This window comes from Coregonus lavaretus (genome assembly GCF_964263955.1).
Source record: "Coregonus lavaretus genome assembly, chromosome: 28".
NCBI classification, from domain to species: domain Eukaryota; kingdom Metazoa; phylum Chordata; class Actinopteri; order Salmoniformes; family Salmonidae; genus Coregonus; species Coregonus lavaretus.
Genome location: NC_140015.1, coordinates 14,062,664 through 14,078,203, shown reverse-complemented (window position 1 = coordinate 14,078,203; position 15,540 = coordinate 14,062,664). Strand labels below are relative to the sequence as shown.

General features: G+C 44.8%; 1 protein-coding gene across 1 annotated transcript in view; it reads left to right on the top strand.

Annotated features, from left to right (window-relative positions):
* Nucleotides 1–14,238, top strand: part of LOC311104448 (protein tweety homolog 3-like) — a 51,410-nt gene extending 37,172 nt beyond the window's left edge. The window contains exons 9-14 of the mRNA XM_084146286.1: nt 221–313; nt 1,272–1,364; nt 5,318–5,454; nt 7,222–7,398; nt 8,077–8,155; nt 14,059–14,238. Of these exons, the coding sequence (XP_084002412.1) occupies nt 221–313; nt 1,272–1,364; nt 5,318–5,454; nt 7,222–7,398; nt 8,077–8,155; nt 14,059–14,229 (750 nt within the window). The 3' untranslated portion in view covers nt 14,230–14,238. The remainder of the gene's footprint in view (nt 1–220; nt 314–1,271; nt 1,365–5,317; nt 5,455–7,221; nt 7,399–8,076; nt 8,156–14,058) is intronic.
* Nucleotides 14,239–15,540: the final 1,302 nt, after the last annotated feature.

The window sequence follows — 15,540 nt, the reverse complement described above, 5'->3', positions numbered from 1 at the left end:
ATGCCATTTATCTCACAGGTACAGGGTGTCAATGTACCGACATTAGGTTGAGTGTAAAGGGACATATTTGGCTATCAGAAAGGACTAGTTTTCGCTAGCAGGGGGTTTAGATTTTCTGTGTAAGGGTCAGGTGAGGTTTCTCATGAAGACATTGAACAAGTAGTGTAGTACTCAAGGCAATGTCTGATTCAGACGGTTGTGTTTTCCTCTTGTGTTGTAGAAGTTGTCCGGGAGCCACAAAGCCTTAGTGGAGATGCAGGACGACGTGTCTGAACTGCTCCGCTCGGCCACCAGAGAGTACCCCCAAACTAAGGTGAGTGTCCTGACTCTTGCGATCTATCACTTTACTTCCTGCTGTGAATGCCACCTCCCAGTGTACTTGTATTACAGTATACCTGCTGGCTCATTCACTCTACACAAGCACACCCTGCCTTCCCCCTGGTCTGGCTACACTGGCTGTACTATTGTAGCAATTCTAAGGGTTGAATGGAACCAAAGGACCAACAGGCAGAGAGAGAGGAGATGACACCTGGCCATAAAAGTCTGCTGACACGTCATCTTTGCGTTATGCTCATGTTACTTTCACTGGCCTCCTGTACAGCCCTGTGTTGTATTATCCAGCGATGATCCTTCCACTGTGTGCACAGAGGAACAAATGATGCCTGACATTTGGGACGTGTTGGAAAATAGAGGCAGGCAGGCAGGCATACTTCAGTGGCACAGTGAAGAGAGAAAATGCTGAGTTCATGGAAACGTTTCACGTACTGTAGGGCTATCAGAGATGTATAACTCTGCCAACACTCAACAGCCCTCATGTCCTATTTAGTCATTTTAAAATGCAACTCTGGACAAACGCTGTTCTCTACCGACCGTTACATCCATAGGAAAATGTAATCTGAACGTAGTTTGTTATTACTCCTCGTGCAGACAGACTGCGGTATAGCCTAAATGTGTGAATCGGAGGAATTACCTTTGTTTGTTTTAATGGAATGTGGCGCGCACCATTAAAACTCTGGAGTCTGTCTGCAAGAGGCGTCAGGGTTGCTGACTCTGTTTTGGTTTGGGAGTTTTCTCAAAGTTTCGCCAATTCTACTTTTGTTAACCTCATACAAACCTTCTTTACTAGTTTAAGTAGGACACCTAAATAAGTACTCCAAGTATCTCTCTCATACACACACACGCTCACTGAGACAGTGGTCTGGCCTAATTTACTGTGTTAAATGGAGACCTGGCCCTGTTTTTAAACTGTGTGTGGTGTGTGTGTCTTGCAGGGGAATCTAGAACAGATCCAGGGGGTACTGAACACCACAGAGATTGGCCTGCATCAGCTCACTGCCCTGGTGGACTGCCGCAGCCTGCACATGGTGAGCTGCCTCCCTGCCTGGGACTACAGGGGAACCATGGCTAACATCCTTACTCCACAGGGGGTGTTGTATGGTCTCTGTGTTGTATGTTCATGGTCTACATGTGTACATATCCCTCTCTGTGATGTGATTTTAGCATGTACAGTACATTCAGTGCACGTCTAGTCCGATGATGTTTGCAGATGTGTATGCGAGCTGTGTAAACGGTCCAGTGAGCCCGTTGCATGACTTGCAGTTGGCTTTCCCTCTGCCTGTGTGGTGGAGAGGACCACGTTCACAGTTCACACTCCTGTGCACGTGCATCTGTGCACCACTCAGCTGAGCTCAACTCTGCTCCACTGCTCTTGGTTCAGCCCTGTATTCAGCCCCGCTCTGCTCCTCTCTGCCTGCAGGGCACCCGCCGCCCTGGGCTGGGCAGCATATCTCTATGATCTGTAGTAGCAGCCCTCCCTGACAGCTCTTCACATCCTCCCCTGTTAACCCCTATGTGGCCAGGCCCACTGTCACACTCAGAACCCTGCCTGAGTCTCACTGTTCCTACTGTCACTCCCACTTTCATCCCCACCACTCACAGCCCTCACCGCAGAGGGCAGGAGAACCTGAGCCAATCAACCAGTAGCCCAGGAGCTCACATTCTGCCTATACCAGGGCCACTTTCAGTAGGCAAACTTTGTGTAATGTTGCAGATCGAAATGTCATGACATGAATAGAGCTGATGTAATTTGTTCTTCTACAGAGAGGGATGTTTGTTCTGCATCATATATTTCTTTCTGAACATTGTGCTGAGCATGACCCAGGAGGATGCCGTAACACGTCTGCTACTACATCACATGTAAACATGCTATACCTAGAAGGAACAACCAAGAGGTCTCTCAATGCAAATGCAGGAAGCAGAAGCGCCCATCATGAAAGGTTTTCTTTAAAAGCTGGACTATATTATTCCCCATTTACTCTGTGCTTTTGTCATGTTGAATAGCTCTCCTGGGTAATGCACATATTGTCGAGCTACTTCCTCTCAATAATGACTGTAATTTGCATGGCTCTGAAGCAAGGCACAGGAAAAGCACGGTCTTGGCCTGCTTTCACTCCTCGACACGAGGTTGAGTTAGGGGGAGATGTGTCATTAAATAATAATGTCTAACCTTCCTCTTCCAGCATGTGTAGCATGTGTGTCAGACAGAGCACTGCGTACAGGAACCCTGTGTAGCAAACAGACAGGCAATATGAAGCATCTGTTTGGTAGGTTAGTTGTATTTTAATGACATGATGTGGACGTCTAGCCTGTGCACTAGTTGTCATAGATACAGTTGAAGTCAGAAGTTTACATACACCTTAGCCAAATACATTTAAACTCAGTTTTTCACAATTCCTGACATTTAAACCTACTAAAAATTCCCTGTCTTAGGTCAGTTAGGATCACCACTTTATTTTAAGAATGTGAAATGTCAGAATAATAGTGGTCAGAAGTTTACATACACTCAATTAATGTTCTATAGGATTGAGGTCAGGGCTTTGTGATGGCCACTCCAATACCTTGACTTTGTTGTCCTTAAGCCATTTTGCCACAACTTTGGAAGTATGCTTGGGGTCATTGTCCATTTGGAAGACCCATTTGCAACCAAGCTTTAACTTCCTGACTGATGTCTTGAGATGTTGCTTCAATATATCCACATAATTTTCCTTCCTCATGATGCAATCTATTTTGTGAAGTGCACCAGTCCCTCCTGCAGCAAAGCACCCCCACAGCATGATGCTGCCACCCCGTGCTTCACGGTTGGGATGGTGTTCTTCGGCTTGCAAGCACCCCCTTTTTCCTCCAAAGATAACGATGGTCATTATGGCCAAACAGTTATATTTTTGTTTAATCAGACCAGAGGACATTTCCCCATGTGCAGTTGCAAACCGTAGTCTGGCTTTTTTATGGCGGTTTTGGAGCAGTGGCTTCTTCCTTGCTGAGCGGCCTTTCAGGTTATGTCGATGTAGGACTCATTTTACTGTAGATACTTTTGTACCTGTTTCTTCCAGCATCTTCACACGGTCCTTTGCTGTTGTTCTGGGATTTATTTGCACTTTTCGCACCAAAGTACGTTCATCTCTAGGAGACAGAACACGTCTCCTTCGTGAGCGGTATGACGGCTGCGTGGTCCCATGGTGTTTATACTTGCGTACTATTGTTTGTACAGATGAACGTGGTACCTTCAGGCGTTTGGAAATTGCTCCCAAGGATGAACCAGACTTGTGGAGGTCTACAATCTTTTTTCTGAGGTATTGGCTGATTTCTTTTGATTTTCCCATGATGTCAAGCAAAGAGGCACTGAGTTTGAAGGTAGGCCTTGAAATACATCCACAGGTACACCTCCAATTGACTCAAATGATGTCAATTAGCCTATCAGAAGCTTCTAAAGCCATGACATCATTTTCTGGAATTTTCCAAGCTGTTTAAAGGCACAGTCAACTTAGTGTATGTAAACTTCTGACCCACTGGAATTATGATACAGTGAATTATAAGTGAAATAATCTGTCTGTAAACAATTGTTGGAAAAATGACTTGTGTCATGCACAAAGTAGATGTCCTAACCGACTTGCCAAAACTATAGTTTGTTAACAAGAAATGTGTGTAGTGGTTGAAAAATGAGTTTTAATGACTCCAACCTAAGTGTATGTAAACTTCCGACTTCAACTGCACATGCATATGACATGACAATGAACCAGACAGTAGTGATGGGAGGAAAGATCGATATAGTAACATATCGGGGTGTTATTGTTGACGATATATTGCATAGTTTTGACAATATCGCAATAATAGTTTTGTGCTAGTTGGCTGTACCTGCACCAAAACTCCAGTATTTGTCCTTCATAGTTTGTTCTCCATCTTCTTTTTAAATAGGGAGCCAATTGGTTTTCGGCACTTTTATTTCCGTGACTGATCAAAACTCATTTTGCAGCAGCAATATTTTTGGATGATCAAATCGCAATAAAATCACAGTATCGAATCGCAGTACATATGGTATCGGCACCTAAGTATCGCCCTACAGATCTGTGACCATGTAAGTGGTTTTTTATCCAGGCATTGCAACACTTCACATTTGCACATGCACAATTGCATCAATGTCCTGTCATACAGGCCTACTGTGCATGTAGAAATGTATGTATGTATGTATGACATCTGCCAATGATATAGTGTCATTACGTAATTGAAGAGACTGACCCTGATATGCACTGTACCACCCTGTGCATACTGTGCTCATAAACAATGTTAGGTACCGTTATAAATAACTTGTCTGTTGCTGTGTTGTGTTCCAGCAATGTCCAGGCATATTAATATCACAACCCTGTTATAAATAATAATAATAAGCCATTTAGCAGACGCTTTTATCCAAAGCGACTTACAGTCATGCGTGCATACATTTTTTTTAAATGTATGGGTGGTCCTCTGTAGCTCAGCTGGTAGAGCACGGCGCTAGTAACGCCAAGGTAGTGGGTTCGATCCCCGGGACCACCCATACACAAAAAAAAAATTATTATGCACGCATGACTGTAAGTCGCTTTGGATAAAAGCGTCTGCTAAATGGCATATTATTATTATTTATAACAGGGTTGTGTTATTAACTGTGTTGTGTTCCAGGACTATGTCCAGGCTATAACAGGGTTGTGTTATTAACTGTGTTGTGTTCCAGGACTATGTCCAGGCTATAACAGGGTTGTGTTATTAACTGTGTTGTGTTCCAGGACTATGTCCAGGCTATAACAGGGTTGTGTTATTAACTGTGTTGTGTTCCAGGACTATGTCCAGGCTATAACAGGGTTGTGTTATTAACTGTGTTGTGTTCCAGGACTATGTCCAGGCTATAACGGGGTTGTGTTATTAACTGTGTTGCTGTGTTGTGTTCCAGGACTATGTCCAGGCTATAACAGGGTTGTGTTATTAACTGTGTTGCTGTGTTATGTTCCAGGACTATGTCCAGGCTATAACAGGGTTGTGTTATGATGGACTAGAGGGCCTGATCTACCTGGTGTTCTTCTCCTTCATCACGGCTCTCATGTTCAGCTCCATCGTCTGCAGCGTGCCTCACACCTGGAACAACAAGAGGTAAGAACCCATCTCCCATACACACCACTATCCTCCAGTACCACATACAGTCAGTCCAATTGGACCTCAATGCTATTTCTGTTTGTCTGTTAGTGTTCCATGTCTATGAGCAAAATGGTTCAGAAAATAAAGGATGTTTTAGGTATTTCAGGGTTTGAGAAACCGTTTAGAATTGCCTCCAATAGAACTCAGTTAATAGAGCTTTCGCTGAACCCGCGGACTGTAGCCTCTGCGTCCCATTTTTACATTACACAGAAATGACTCCAATGATAATGATTTGCCTGTAGACAGACAGAAAGACACAATACTATTATAGAATATAATTGTTTTTTTGTGAAGAGTTTCTAAACCCCTGACGAAATCTGTTAGCTGCTTTAAGTCTTCCATTGCTAGTGTGTAGAACACTGGCAGCCTGTTCCATTGGACCTGGCCGGCAGGGCCCAGCTGCTTCCCCAGATATATCACTTCCTGTTATCCCCCTCTCCCTTATCATGCAAAGCTTTGCCTAAATCTATTGCAACCATTGCATGGAGTGGTGTAATTTTCAAGGTTGAGCATTGTACTTTATGAAATCCATCTGATTTCCCTCCACTGGGTGACCCTATTAGCAGCAGATGGATAGGATTAAACATAATGCCTTGTAAGAGAGACGAGAATTAGTTGTCCCAGGCAACGCCTCCAGCTTAACTCCACTATGTAATTAGCAGAGTTCTAACTGAGGATACGGCTGGATATGTTATGTTCTGCAGTTGTCTTTGTAATGTTCTGTATGGGTGAATGCATGCTGCGCTGAATGGGATGATGTCATTAATTAGCTGTGTGGAGGAAAAGCCTATGGGTGGTGGTGTTGAACACTAGAGGGAGACAAGCTCCACCATGTCATCATCAGCTCTATTCCCTTCAGCGCCACAGGGCTGTTTCTGTCTTCTTTTTGTTATCCAGGTTTTATATCTTAACCATTGTGCTTCAGGGGGAAATGTCTTAGTTTTTTGATAATGTGGGCTTTCAGTGGTGCCCTTGCACTAGTCACAATCACAGTTCATGTTTGAACAGAAATGGCAAAGTAAACCAATCCATATTGTAGCAGATCAATCTGTAATATTCCTGTGGAAACTGAATACCTTCTTATCTTACTGGAGTGTGGTTTCATTCCTTAAGCTCAGCGGGAATTTGCTGCTTTCCCTTTTTCAAAGAGAACACATCTTTCGTCTCCCGTTGGGCAGTGAAGAAATTGAATAGAAACGTGGCCGTGAATGAATACAAAACGTGACCATGAATGTGCATGCTTTTGTGCTGCAGCTGCTCTCCCCGTCAGTGGGAGAGGGCTCCCCCTTGTGGCCGTTTGTCACTCTGCAGGGTTGTGGTCAATTCCATTTGAATTTGGAAGTAAACTGAAATTCACATTATCTCCCCAACTATGAAATCAGGGAGGGGACTGTGGATCTGTCTCCGTATGTTCGTCACACACAGTATCTCAGACAGCACTGGTCTGATTTTGACTAAACTTAGGTGAATGATGCGTCTTGCCATAGAGATCCAGCATTTACAAAATTACACTGATTGGCCCAAGGTGGGAGCTATAGTAATGAACTGAAATGTGTTAGTCACACGCAATATCTCAATTGGCCCAGGGGGGGGGTCCCTACATCATTCTTTGGGGACGACATGTTTTCTGTTGCCTTGTCCTCAATGAGTTTCCTGGTAGTATGTGTCCTGGTGGACCTGTGTGACTCAGCAGTGTGTGTCTCTCTCTCTGTGTCCCTATAGGAACGAGGCGGACAGCGAGGAGGAGTCCATGGCCCACGGAGGCAGACTGCAGAACCATGACAACCTGTACCGGGTCCACATGCCCAGCCTGTACAGCTGTGGCAGCAGCTATGGCAGCGAGACCAGCATCCCTGCTGCAGCACACACCGTCAGCAACGCCCCCGTCACAGAGTACATGTGAGTACAGTAACACCAGTCACATGGAACACTCATCTCAAAGAGAATCACTGGGGAACAGTGGGTGCAGTTACAAGTGTTAGGGGATCTGTTTTTTCCCTCCACTTTCTCAGTGTTGAAAGGTTCAAAGCAGGCTGTGGTGGTGAGGAATGTGAGATACCATGTGACCCAGGGCTGTACTAGCACAGCCTCCACGTTTAGGGCACCGCTGAGAGAGAGGAGCCGTGCTCTGCTCTCCCATAGAGGGTCACATTCTGGCGGCCGCGACCGATGCAGCTGTTGCTCTCCAGCTGTGGCCCTTTGAAACCCAAGGCCAACAGCTTTATGAATGGACCTCTTAGGATTGGGATGGGGGCTGGGTTGCCTGGGAGAGGGGATTTGGTGTTACTCTGGTTTTGGTGGATTGTACAGTATAGTACAGCCATGTATGTACTGTGGGGGTCTGTGTCTGTGGTGCCTGTAGGGGTTTAAATGGTATCATGAAAGATTTGTATATGTGGGTGTACGTGCTTCTGTGGCATGGAAAGGTTATTTTGAGGGTCAATAAGTCATGGACGTGTTTGTGAACCTGTTTCTGTGTGTGTGTGTGTGTGTGTGTGTGTGTGTGCATGTTCTGCAGCTGTAGTTCCCTCCCCGCCTGTGTTTAACCTTGGAGTGTGTGTTTGTTCTGTTACACAGGACCCAGAATGCCAATGCCTTCCAGAACCCCCGGTGTGAGAACACTCCACTGATAGAGAGAGAGTCCCCTCCTCCCTCGGTAAGTGTCCCAATGTCTACGTTATACACTGATGGACAGAACACCTCCACTGACTGGGTCATTTGGCAGCCGTTGTGTAGGACAGGATAATGACAAAGATCTTTCCAATGAGATCTTGTTGTTTAAAAGTAAACAGTCTGCCAACAGGGCCTGGTTTTGGAAATGATGTCTCAGTGCAGTATTTTTGCCTCTGATTTTGACATATTGAAGTTAGTTTGGCTCACAGTAAGAGCTAGTCAACATGACGATCCTAGCTACCAGTCTCCATAGGTTGTGTGTTGTAAGTCAACCTGAGTCCTTCCGTCAGTGGTCCCTGTTCCTCCCTGGCCGGTTGCCCTCCTGTCCTGGAGAGTGAGCCCCTCCTCCTCGGTGTCAGTGTGTCTGCTTGGACCTAGACTCTGCGCTGTGTATCTTCTCTATACTGTCTTGTCGCTGTTGTTTTCTTTCCTGCAAACCCACACAGTTGTATTTGACTGCCGGCATGGAAAGTTACAGCTGGCAGTTAAAGCCCTCGGCGAGTGAGAGATCGTTTTGGTAACCTCCTCCGCTATGCTAACAGGTACAGACAATGCCCCCCCCCCACCCCCCCACCTTCACTTACTGGCCTGTGTTCCCCCAAACCAAGTCTACTCCCCCCACCCCAACCACCCACGCCCTAACCAGAGCTACCTGCCACCCCACTGCCCTCCTGTGTCTTGCACCTAACACATGTCCCCTGACTGTGGCCTTGGGCAGCATGTCATCCTATCGCCCAGCACTGCACTGAACATGTCACGTTCTAGTCCTGCCTTCAGGCCCATCATGGCCTTCCTTTCATGAACATTTAAGCCTACATCCGACAAAAAACGACATTCACGTACTGCGTTGCATTCCGTTTTGTTCCGAGCCCTTTAGACTAAGTGTTGCATTCCCCTTTCCACCTGAAACAGGGAAAGGAGTTATTACTGTGTGAATTACATCACAGTGGACTTCTTTAGGGATTGACGGTTTTGAAAAAGGAACAAGTTAATTACTGTAGAAGAGAACAACTTTATCCAGTTGTTGATAGATCTGGGCAGTTTGTTGCTAGAACATTCCACTGGTCCAGAACCTGTACTAGTTCATTTTGGAAGTCTTGAGTTCTTCTGTGAGCCAGAACATCCTTCTGCTATTGTCAAGTTGTTCCACCTATGTCTCTGCCTCTCTCTCCTGGCCTTCAGAGCTCATAGATGTACAGTATAGCGGGTAGAATGGCTCCTGAGTGTGGAGTGGGATGGTCTCCACCTCACTTTACCACTAAGTCTAAGAGACTCCCATTGAAAATCATGTTGATCTGGCAAGGCCACTTTTCAGCACAACTGTGTGCAGGATATAACGTGTGGTTATATCCAGTTGGCCGAGCATGGCGCTTGCAACGCTTAGGATCGTGGGTTCGATTCCCACTGGGGCCGCCCACACTAAAAATGGATGCACGCATGACTGCAAATCACTTTGGATAAAAGCATCAGCTAAATGGCATATATATTATATAGGAGCTATAGGCGAGTGGAATAAGGTGTTAGGAGCTTTAGTTCTGTAAACCTGTCACATATCCTTTCACAGAGTATGTACTGCAAGTGCACCTGGTTTTATCTGCTCCTTTGCAATAAATATGTTGTAATGTATACAGATGTGACAACCCAACCCAATGCCAGTATGGTTTATTATCTCTAAGTACAGTATGATAAGCCCTTACTTTCCCATGTAGAAACATACTATATATACACGATAGATAGATACAATAGATATACAGTGGGGAGAACAAGTATTTGATACACTGCCGATTTTGCAGGTTTTCCTACTTACAAAGCATGTAGAGGTCTGTAATTTTTATCATAGGTACACTTCATCTGTGAGAGACGGAATCTAAAACAAAAATCCAGAAAATCACATTGTATGATTTTTAAATAATTAATTTGCATTTTATTGCATGACATAAGTATTTGATACATCAGAAAAGCAGAACTTAATATTTGGTACAGAAACCTTTGTTTGCAATTACAGAGATCATACGTTTCCTGTAGGTCTTGACCAGGTTTGCACACACTGCAGCAGGGATTTTGGCCCACTCCTCCATACAGACCTTCTCCAGATCCTTCAGGTTTCGGGGCTGTTGCTGGGCAATACGGACTTTCAGCTCCCTCCAAAGATTTTCTATTGGGTTCAGGTCTGGAGACTGGCTAGGCCACTCCAGGACCTTGAGATGCTTCTTACGGAGCCACTCCTTAGTTGCCCTGGCTGTGTGTTTCAGGTCGTTGTCATGCTGGAAGACCCAGCCACGACCCATCTTCAATGCTCTTACTGAGGGAAGGACGTTGTTGGCCAAGATCTCGCGATACATGGCCCCATCCATCCTCCCCTCAATACGGTGCAGTCGTCCTGTTCCCTTTGCAGAAAAGCATCCCCAAAGAATGATGTTTCCACCTCCATGCTTCACGGTTGGGATGGTGTTCTTGGGGTTGTACTCATCCTTCTTCTTCCTCCAAACACGGCAAGTGGAGTTTAGACCAAAAAGTTATATTTTTGTCTCATCAGACCACATGACCTTCTCCCATTCCTCCTCTGGATCATCCAGATGGTCATTGGCAAACTTCAGACGGGCCTGGACATGCGCTGGCTTGAGCAGGGGGACCTTGCGTGCGCTGCAGGATTTTAATCCATGACGGCGTAGTGTGTTACTAATGGTTTTCTTTGAGACTGTGGTCCCAGCTCTCTTCAGGTCATTGACCAGGTCCTGCCGTGTAGTTCTGGGCTGATCCCTCACCTTCCTCATGCTCATTGATGCCCCACGAGGTGAGATCTTGCATGGAGCCCCAGACCGAGGATTATTGACCGTCATCTTGAACTTCTTCCATTTTCTAATTATTGCGCCAAGAGTTGTTGCCTTCTCACCAAGATGCTTGCCTATTGTCATGTAGCCCATCCCAGCCTTGTGCAGGTCTACAATTTTATCCCTGATGTCCTTACACAGCTCTCTGGTCTTGGCCATTGTGGAAAGGTTGGAGTCTGTTTGATTGAGTGTGTGGACAGGTGTCTTTTATACAGGTAACGAGTTCAAACAGGTGCAGTTAATACAGGTAATGAGTAGAGAACAGGAGGGCTTCTTAAAGAAAAACGAACAGGTCTGTGAGAGCCGGAATTCTTACTGGTTGGTAGGTGATCAAATAATTATGTCATGCAATAAAATGCAAATTAATTACTTAAAAGTCATACAATGTGATTTTCTGGATTTTTGTTTTAGATTCCGTCTCTCACAGTTGAAGTGTACCTATGATAAAAATTACAGACCTCTACGTGCTTTGTAGGTAGGAAAACCTGCAAAATCAGCAGTGTATGAAATACTTGTTCTCCCCACTGTATACAATAGATAGATACAATAGATAAATAGATGGATACAGTAGATAGATAGATGGATACAGTAGATAAATAGATACAATAGATATATAAATACAATAGATAGATACAATAGATAGATAGATACAGTAGATATATAGATACTGTGTGTGTGTGTGTGTATATATATATATATATATATATATATATATCTCTATCTCTACCTGGTAGAATTCCAAATTGTATACAGGTAAGGCAGTTGAGGGACAAAATGATCTGTAGTTCAGGTTTACCTCCCATCACAGACTGAATATGCAATTCATTTTTGCCATTGCCAACCAAAATGCAGACTGAAACTTGATTTTATGCACCAAGCAGTTAGATTTCTGATCTCACACACAGATTGTTCAGAGTCAAATCTGAGGGTAGGGGAATCTGAGATATTCTGAACCTACTGCTGATCCTAGGTGTCCACAATAGGCTGTCCAAATGACTCCCAGGGTGGCATTCCCACAATGCAAAACCGCAGCGCTGTATTCCGCATGGACTCTGCACAGTTACTGAATTTAAAACGAATGGTCCTACGAGTTTTTACTTCTTCTTTTTTTTTCACACTAGTACCTAATTTTTCTGCATCATCAGAATCGGACCCTGAATGTTTTTCTCTGTGTTGGTGCTGTCATATGTGATGTGTGAGGCTTGTTCATTCTCAAGCCCTCACAGCCAAACCCTCTCTATTGATTTGTTAAGGTGACCTGTTTTTGTTGTTCTAAGCTTTTTACATTGATGTCAGGGCAAACACCTGCACTTTCAAACATAGCAAATATAAAATATACACCACTATCGTAACTATTTTTATACAGTGCCTTCGGAAAGTATTCAGACCCCTTGACTTTTTCCACATTTTGTTACATTACAGCCTTATTCTAAAATGGATTTTAAAAAATAAAATCCTCACCAATCTACACACAATACCCCATAATCACAAAGCGAAAACGGGTTTTTAGATTATATATATATTTTTTACAGAAATACCTTATTTACATAAGTATTCAGACGCTTTACTATGAGACTCAAAATTGAGTTCAGGTGCATCCTGTTTCTATTGATCATCCTTGAGATGTTTCTACAACTTCATTGGAGAACACCTGTGGTAAATTCAATTGATTGGACATGATTTGGAAAGGCACAAACCTGTCTATATAAGGTCCCACAGTTGACAGTGCATGTCAGAGCAAAAAACAAGCCATGAGGTCGAAGGAATTGTCCGTAGAGCTCAGAGACAGGATTATGCCGAGGCACAGATCTGGGGAAGGGTACCAAAAAATCTCTGCAACATTGAAGGTCCCCAAGAACACAGTGGCCTCCATCATTTTTAAATGGGAGAAGTTTGGAACCACTAAGACTCATCCTAGAGCTGGCCGCCTGGCCAAACTGATCAATCGGGGGATAAGGTTAGCGAGGTGACCAAGAACCCGATGGTCACTCTGACAGAGCTCCAGAGTTCCTCTGTGGAGATGGGAGAACCTTCCAGAAGGACAACCATCTCTGCAGCACTCCACCAATCAGGCCTTTATGGTAGAGTGGCCAGACGGAAGCCACTCCTCAGTAAAAGGCACATGACAGCCCGCTTGGAGTTTGCCAAAAGGCACCTAAAGACTCAGACCATGAGAAACAAAATTCTCTGGTCTGATGAAACCAAGATTCAACTCTTTGGCCTGAATGCCAAGCGTCACATCTGGAGGAAACCTGGCACCATCCTTACGGGTAAGCATGGTGGTGGCAGCATCATGCTGTGGGGGTGTTTTTCAGCGGCAGGGACTGGGAGACTAGTCAGGATTGAGGCAAAGATGAACTGAGCAAAGTACAGAGAGATCCTTGATGAAAACCTGCTCCAGAGCACTCAGGACCTCAGACTGGGGCGAAGGTTGACCTTTCAACAGGACAACGACCCTAAGCACACAGCCAAGACAACGCAGGTGTGGCTTCGGGACAAGTCTCTGAATGTACTTGAGTGGCCCATCCAGAGCCCAGACTTGAACCCGATCGAACATCTCTAGAGAGACCTGAAAATAGCTGTGCAGCAACGCTCCCCATCCAACCTGGCAGAGCTTGAGAGGATCTGCAGAGAAGAATGGGAGAAACTCCCCAAATACAGGTGTGCCAAGCTTGTAGCGTCATACCCAAGAAGACTCGAGGCTGTAATTGCTGCCAAAGGTGCTTCAACAAAGTACTGAGTAAAGGGTCTGAATACTAATGTAAATGTGATGTTTCTTTATTATATATATATATAAATTAGCAAAAAGTTCTAAAAACCTGTTTTTGCTTTGTCATTATGGGGTATTGTGTGTAGATTGATGAGGGGGAAAAAACAATTTAATCAATTTTAGAATAAGGCTGTAACCTAACAATGTTGAAAAGGTCAAGGGGTCTGAATACTTTCCGAAGGCACTGTAGTTCTCTATTGGATGAAAACTGTAATTCTTTATCTGTGTATACATGGGTCATCCCATGCTGTTTTGTTACGCCTACTTTTCTCTTTCTCTCAACAGTACACCTCCAGCATGAGGGCCAAGTACCTGGCCAACAGTGGCCCTGGTCCCAGTACCTCCACACCCATACCTCCACAGCACCCATCACAGCACCAAGAACACGACTCGGCACACCACTCACGACAGCACACTCCACACCGCCCACCACTTCACCCTACAGCACAGCTCTAGACAACACCGGGGCGTGACCCACCTACAGACACACCAGCGTGGAACCACCTAGCCTCTGGAACCTCTTCTCCAATGCCCTTCAACATTTCTGTGACATCATCTCCATTCCCATCCAGTCTACAGTCCAGATCTGCTTTCCTTTTCACCCTTACTAGCCCTCTCCCCCAGCAACAACTTCAAACATCGGAGCCAACTATGTATTTGAAGTGTGCTTGATAGCAGAGCTTAGAAAGGGACATGCAAGGCAGACGCATCATGTAAATAGTGCTGTCGTCATTACAATGTGTTCCGGAGGCTCTTTCATGATGTTTCCAGATGGTCAGTCTGGGCTGGGCCACACAGAGCGGAGCAGCTAGCCAGTGCATTGTGAGGGCCAGGAGGAGGTTATTTTCAGCATCGTGTGATTGCTGTCATTGGCTGCTATTGGACTGACGGAGTGGTGGCCCTTGTTCCCCTGCTACCCCCTACCACCGCCTCGTCTCTGTGCTGGGCCATCCTCATGTGGCCCAGAGACAATAGAGACTAATGAAGCAACTGGCCTCCAGCTCTTCATGAAGGATCTCTGCTCCTTTTCCACTCCTCTGTCTGCTCAGTCCACCAAATATCATCTTGAACTGAGTGATAATGTCTAATGTGAGGATATATTGCTCAAACATCAAGCTTTTATTTTTCTGCCACTTTTGGGGTCTCCCTGTGTTTGATATTGTATGAAGGAGATATCCACAATCAAATGTCCATCTTTACAACTGCAAAAACTGCTATTTATGGTGCTGTGAATGTAGTGAAGGAGAGAACACCTGAATAGATAATGAAACTAAACTGCCATTGCTTTGGTGAGGACTGAGAGAGTTATGGGAATGTATAGGCTAGCACTTCTAACTATTGATAGTGATTTTGTTCAATATGTTGCTACGTACTGTACTCTCTCTCTCATTGCTGTAGGAGATGTTGAGCAATGCCTTACACAGAGAGCAGTGGAAAGGCCTAGAAACTACTGTTCCCTCACACCCTTTACAGAACTAGGCCTCTGTCATAGCAAGTTGTGATGCAGGCACAGTTCCTCAAAGGTTGGATGTAGCGCAACAATACTAAGGCAATGATATGTCTTAAAGACAAAGACCAGTGTTTCTCAAGCATTCCGTGTGAGTGTTCTTCATAACAGTGGAACATCTCAGTTCCTCATGTAATCCTGTTATCTGGAGGACTTGCAACACGACCAGTAGAACGCCTGATCCAAGAATTAACATCAGTTGTATTATCCTGTCTCTTAATACGTGTCTGACGAGATCACATTGACATATCATTACTACT